The 6,264-nt window shown below is 34.1% G+C and overlaps 1 protein-coding gene across 1 annotated transcript; it reads left to right on the top strand.

Moving 5' to 3' along the window:
• The first annotated feature begins 2,254 nt into the window (after positions 1 to 2,254).
• On the top strand, positions 2,255 to 6,032 carry LOC102629677 (uncharacterized). Its single transcript, XM_006478367.4, has 2 exons — positions 2,255 to 3,434; positions 5,715 to 6,032. Exons 1-2 carry the CDS (start codon positions 2,430 to 2,432, stop codon positions 5,844 to 5,846), a joined length of 1,137 nt encoding a protein of 378 aa, XP_006478430.2. The 5' UTR covers positions 2,255 to 2,429; the 3' UTR covers positions 5,847 to 6,032.
• The last annotated feature ends 232 nt before the right edge of the window (positions 6,033 to 6,264 follow it).

A 6,264-nucleotide genomic window follows, 5' to 3' on the forward strand; every position in this document is an offset into this window, starting at 1 on the left:
TATTTTGGTCAATAATTATCAATCGCATATTTTGAAAAGGTCGGTACAAAATTTTATCAAATTCATGATGCTCTGCGTTTGCTTGCAAGAAATGCAGCCTTCTATGAATCGTCTTTGTTTGGACATTTTTTAGTAGAAAAAGATTTCTTTATGAGAAAAAAGTTGAAATGGGATGCTCAAATTAGAATAAACAAACTGCAATTGGATTTTGGCTGACTTAATTAAGGTTTGGTGTAGACTGTAGAGCCTCCGGATTTGGACTCTTTCTTATCATTTACCTACTATTGACACAAACACTTATGAATAATTTGTCTCTTCCAAATTCAACGGTTTTTTAGAGTCCAGCACACAACAACAATAATAGAAAATAAGGTCCTTGGTTTTGACTCTAATTGATTTTACATCCAGTACACAGGATTGAAACAATCGCACTTTTAGAATTTCTTTAAGTTTTCATAAGTTAGCATCTGACTTTTCGGTACAAAAATAATTAGTAGGACAATAAAGTCAAATGAGCTAATGGAATGGATGAATTTTATCTACTATTTTCAATAATATTATGAACCTCTCTCTCTCTCAATTCTCAATAGTCGGTTAGAGTTTTATGCTGGGTTTCAAATTAATTTATTTAATAAAATTTCCGCGGACGGTAAAAGAAGTCTGAATTCAAATTCAGCTCACAAAATTTTAATTACAATAAAGCTTTATTCATGCCTAAGTCCATGGAAAGTCATCATACTTTTCTATTTTCATTAAAAGCTCGACTAAATTACATAACTATCCTAGTTTCCAAGAGAAAATCATACCCATAATATAATTTTCCTCATTCTATTCTTAATACCATCAAGTCATCAACACAACTTACATCTTAAGTAAGAAACAAGAATCTCTTTGTCACTTCTCATGGCTCTTGGCTTTTGTTCCCACATTTTTCTTTTTCAAATGAATGTTGGGAATATTTAAAAGAGAATACCAACAAGACGTTTATGTCAAATTTTATTTTCAAAGTTTTTTCTATGGTCTTTTTAATATTGAATATACGTGAGGAAAATATATGGCACATATTTTTATTTAGTATTGACTATATTTCAAGGGTATGTACATTGTTTTAAGGACCAACTTAATAGAAAATTAGGAAAAATAAATAAACTTAACGCAGTATTTGATCCAAATTTTTTGATATCATAAAATTTTGACGGATATCAATTTTTTTTTAAATATTAAATTCACATTTTTATCTAAAAAGTGAAAAAAAAAAATTGTCGCGGCTTCTTTTTATTACCGCAATTCCTAACAACAGTCTCAACTAATTTTTCAAACAAAATGGTTGAAATTTTTAATACTTTAAAATTGCTGCCGTTTTGACAGTTGCCCTCTTCTTTTCTTCTCAATTCTCTCACTGACAAGAAAAGGATACCTCAGCCTTTACCAGTAATGTTCCTGTACTACTCACCTCACTCATTTATCATGCGTCACAGCGTCATTGGCCAGAAACAAAGATTGTGTAAAGACATAGGGAAATATCCATTTAGACCTCCGAGTATGCTCGAATTGTATAAAACCAATTAAATTTTATAAATATGTTATGAAGGACACTAAGTTTGTAATGTGTTATATTTTGACTCATTTCTTTTATCAATGACAATTTGATATTTTCGAATTTAATTTAACCTTACCTCTATATCAATATCTAATTTATGATATGGGGATGTATTTTAAAATTTAAATTGGGATGGTCTTAGATACTTTTGAAATGAATAAATGTTAGTTTTACCTTCACCAACACTTGATTTTTATTTAAAAAAAGTAATAGTTATTTAGACTTTTCTTGATTACAACCATCGTGAACTAGATAAGATATAATATAACAATTAAATTATTTATTTGATTAAATAACGATTTAACAAGCAATATCGCACGTAAACTATCATATAGTGATAATCAACTACACATTTGATATAATTTTATAAATTATAATGTCTCATAATTGGAGTCAATGTTATACATTAATTAGACATTGTCATTGCTACATTTGTTTAAATATTTTTTTAAACAAATCTACATTGATAAAATGGATTGTTATATGACAATGCTTACAATATATGTCCTCGTTTGCGATTTAGTACAAATTGAGGATCAAAACGTTATTTTGTTATAACCATCTAATCTCTGAAAGCCCTTAAAACTAATCTCATCATCCGCCGTTTATTCCTTATCCGTCTGATTGGACGGTTTGAGATTGCATGAGGTCATCGAAATTCCATGTACATGAGCTGCCACCAGAAGTGTTAAACCTTCCTATCTCGCTCGCTCTCACTCTTTCATTCATCATCACCATCACTTTTGGCTTTTTTCTTTTTCTTTTTCCTTTGTTAGGGTTAGATTTAGGGTTTGTGAATTTCATCACTGTTTTTAAATCAAAAGAAAACATGGAAGGAGATTCGTCATCGTCGTCGTCATCGCCAGTAGCGGTCGCAGCAGCAGCAGGGGCTGGAGGTGAGCTCTTCCAAGAGTGGGAACTCCTTCAAAACACGGACTCGGACGTCGTTAACTCGGAGAACCCAGTTGAGAGTCAGAGGAGTTTTGAGGAAATTGAGGGGGATTACTCTGAAGGTATGATTAGGGCTGATTACTTTTCAATTGATAATGAAAAAAGGCATGTTAAGACTAGTCTTGTTGTGAGTGAAGAGGGTTCTGTTGAGTCTGATAATCCGAGTTGGATTGATCCTGGGTCCGAGACTCAGTACCAGAGAAAGAATTCGGGTGGTTTTTGGTCTGATTCGGGAAGTGATCGGTCTGATGAGCGTAAATATGGTGCTTTTGATGGGAGAAATGAATTGGGTTTTGTTGAAAATTTGAAAAATGGAGTGGGTTTTGAAGGAATTGGAGAAAGGGGGATTGGTGCTGATAATTTGATGAAATTTGGTGATTTTGATCTGAGAAATGAATTGGGTTTTGATGAAAGTACAAAAGGCCAAGTGGATTTCGAAGGAATTGGAGTAGTTCAAGACCAAAATAAGGATTTGGGAAGCAGGTTCTGGTCTGATTCTGGTGGTGATGGTTTGGTTTCAATGAGCTTTGAGGGTGTTGGGAAGGAGAGTGAGGTGAGTTTTGGAGATCATGTGGATAAGCAAGATAAATCTGAGGCTTGTGTTGAATTTGAGGGTGGAAATGGCTCGATGGAAGAGAATTCAAATGTTGCTATTGAAGAAAGCAGAGCTGGAGAGAAATCAGCTGGTGATGGGGAGAGGAAACGGGTGGCATGGTGGAAGGTTCCTTTCGAGGTCTTGAAATATTGTGTTTTGAAGGTTAATCCTGTTTGGTCATTCTCCATGGCAGCGGCTGTTATGGGATTGGTTATCTTGGGACGGAGGTTGTATAAGATGAAGCAGAAGAGCAGGAACTTGCAGCTGAAGGTTACTCTTGATGATAAGGTCAGTTATTGCATTTGTTTTGCTATTACAATTGGTAATATTTGAAATTAAATCAAAATTGGAATTTAAATTGATAAATGTGTGAACGTATTATGTTAATTCTATTTGGATGTCTACAGCTTTGGATGTATACTGCGGTGTAAATTGTGTTTGTAGAATTATTGAATATTTTTGCTTGAATTTTCCCTTTAATTTTATTAAATTTATTTTAGTTAAATAACAGTACCTTTAAACTCTAGTTCTGAACATTTAATAAACTTAATACATATTCTATTTTTTGATTAATTTTGACCGGAAAATGCTACTTTTTATATGCTCTTCATCTAACCGAGAACGTACCTTCTTTGTGATACTTATTATTATACCTATAGATAAGAAATTAAAATTTTTAGCTAGGCAGCTTTTTCTAATCAAGAGAAACTTTTTGGCCACTTTTCTAACCTAAATTTTATTTAGTTACCTATTGCATGATTAGAATTATATAAACCATTTATATATTAATTTGTTTGTGGAGATAACAAAGGGATGTGGATACTTATTTAGATAAATTTTGGTTTTTCCCTATTTGGGATGCAAGCCTGTGAGCATTATCCAACATTTGTGACTTCAAAGTTCCTTGTTTATAAGACTTGACGTCTGCCTTGAGCAAGCATCTGGTTTGACGTACTTACTAGTTAGTGAATAAGAGTAGGCAATGTGCGATATCCTGCTTCACTGGAATAGGAGCTTCTTTGCTAGTATATAGAACATGGTGTTTGTCTTTAATAAGCATGCTGTCATTTTTTTGAAAAGCCTAAAACTCTGGAAACTGGAAACTGTGGGCTGAAAGCACACTGCATTGGATTTAAAGAGACCCTAGTACAACAATTGATATCAAAGCAGATTTAAACCCATGTGGGTGGACCCGAATTGGAACTTGTAAATTGAAAATAAAATGGCAAGGACTGCATGTTCAAAGTGCACAAATTGTGCTTTAATGGTGTTCGTTGTAACAATTGTTTTTGGAGCAAAACTAGGTAAGCCCACAGAGGACTTCTGGCCCTTGAAAATGGATAGATTGTTGAGATGTATTTTTTAGGGATTTCTAGTGGATGAAGTAACTCTATTTGCAAGATTCCACATCTGTAGTGTGAGAGTTACTGAGGTAGTTTCGTTTAATAAGACCTCGGTGCAGGAGTAGACGTCATTGCCGTCTAATGCCTAGTTAGCAGGACCCATGTGAAGATTGTCTAAAAATCAAAGTGGGCAATAGGAGGTTTCCCTCCCACTTTGTAGCTGAATTAGCTGGGCTTTTTCTATGCAACTAATTGGGTAGAAGGCGGCTCAATCAATAAAGATTGATATTCTCTCTTAATTCTCTGTCTACTGTTTAGCATAGTTTCTCTCACTTTCCCTTATTTCTCTCTTGTTTCTTATTAGTTAATAACCAGTTGATTAATCAACAAAGATAAATCGGAACCTTTACTAGGATTGCCTTCAAGGCTATGTGCGCACCACCACATACGATATCTTGCTTGGTTGAATTGGGTCCTAATCTCTTTTGGATTTTTTGACCAGATTGCATTTTGGAGTCAAGTAATAATTGACCTGGTTTCCCTCCCAACATATTTATCTAACTTTAGATAAGTAACCTTGTGATGAGTTTGCTAGTTGTCATATCTGATCCCTTTGGTCACACATAATCAGTTTTGCAGCATAGCTTCCTTAAACACTTGGTTCACATTTTGTCAACATCCAAGGTTAACCACCTTCTCTAGATCATGATGGTCTTATGTTTGTAGTAGATTGATCTTTTATGCATTTACGGTATATACAAGCAATGCAGCTGAAGAGATTAGATAGTCATCATAGTAGATTAAAGAGATTAGATAGTCATCATAGTAGATTATAGGGATAAAACGGAGTTTCTTTCTTTCTCTTTCCCTATGTTAGAGTGAGAGTTTGGAATGTGAAGGGTTCATGGACCATCTATGGAGAACTGTCTATGTCAATCAGAGAGAACTTTCTTTATGGATCATGTAAATTTATAATTCATAGTGTGAATATGAAGAGAAGAATAGGATACAACTTGTATTGATTTTACTTGGTGAGTTCAAACTATTATAAATCTTATGCAGAATTATTTAATTTTGCTGCCGTTAAATTTTGAGGAACTTCTTCCCTTTTCCTCTATGGTATTTCAAACAATGTGCCTCTTGTAAATGAATAGTCTACTTTGTTGGTGAACGATGTTTAGCAAGAATTGACAGATAACAAATTCCCACTGTTCAACTTGTGCAGAAGGTGTCTCAGTTCAGGAGTCGTGCTGCTCGTCTAAATGAAGCGTTTTCAGTAGTAAGGCGAGTGCCAATAGTACGTCCTGCCCTCCCTGTGCCTGGAGCAAATCCGTGGCCTGTGATGAGCTTGAGGTAAAAGTATTCTTCATGGAAGTAGATAATGTAATGAAGCAGTATCTCCACAAGTTAAGCTTATGATTATATGTTTGTCTTGGCTTGCTATTTATGGATTGAAGTGTTTCAGTTCTTCTTTAATGTATAAACTCCTAAGAATTCCGATTGTGTGTAAATTCTGCCATTGAATGTAGTTCATATTCTCTCCCCCACCACCCCAAAATTCCCCAAATAAATAAATATTTACAGATTTAAGTAAAATAAAAAGAAAAAATAAAAGCATATACTCCCTAGTTGTTTGTTCATGCATTTCAGTTCAGCTTTAAAACTGTCGCTGAGCTTTCAATCTGTAGGTTGTTTTTCATTTTTCTCTCTCTTTTTATGGGCGAGGTAAAAGAAGCTTTCTGAATCTTTCAACTTATGCAAGAATGTTCAAGTTG

The sequence above is a fragment of the Citrus sinensis genome, chromosome 3 (assembly GCF_022201045.2).
Source record: "Citrus sinensis cultivar Valencia sweet orange chromosome 3, DVS_A1.0, whole genome shotgun sequence".
Taxonomy (NCBI): Eukaryota; Viridiplantae; Streptophyta; class Magnoliopsida; order Sapindales; family Rutaceae; genus Citrus; species Citrus sinensis.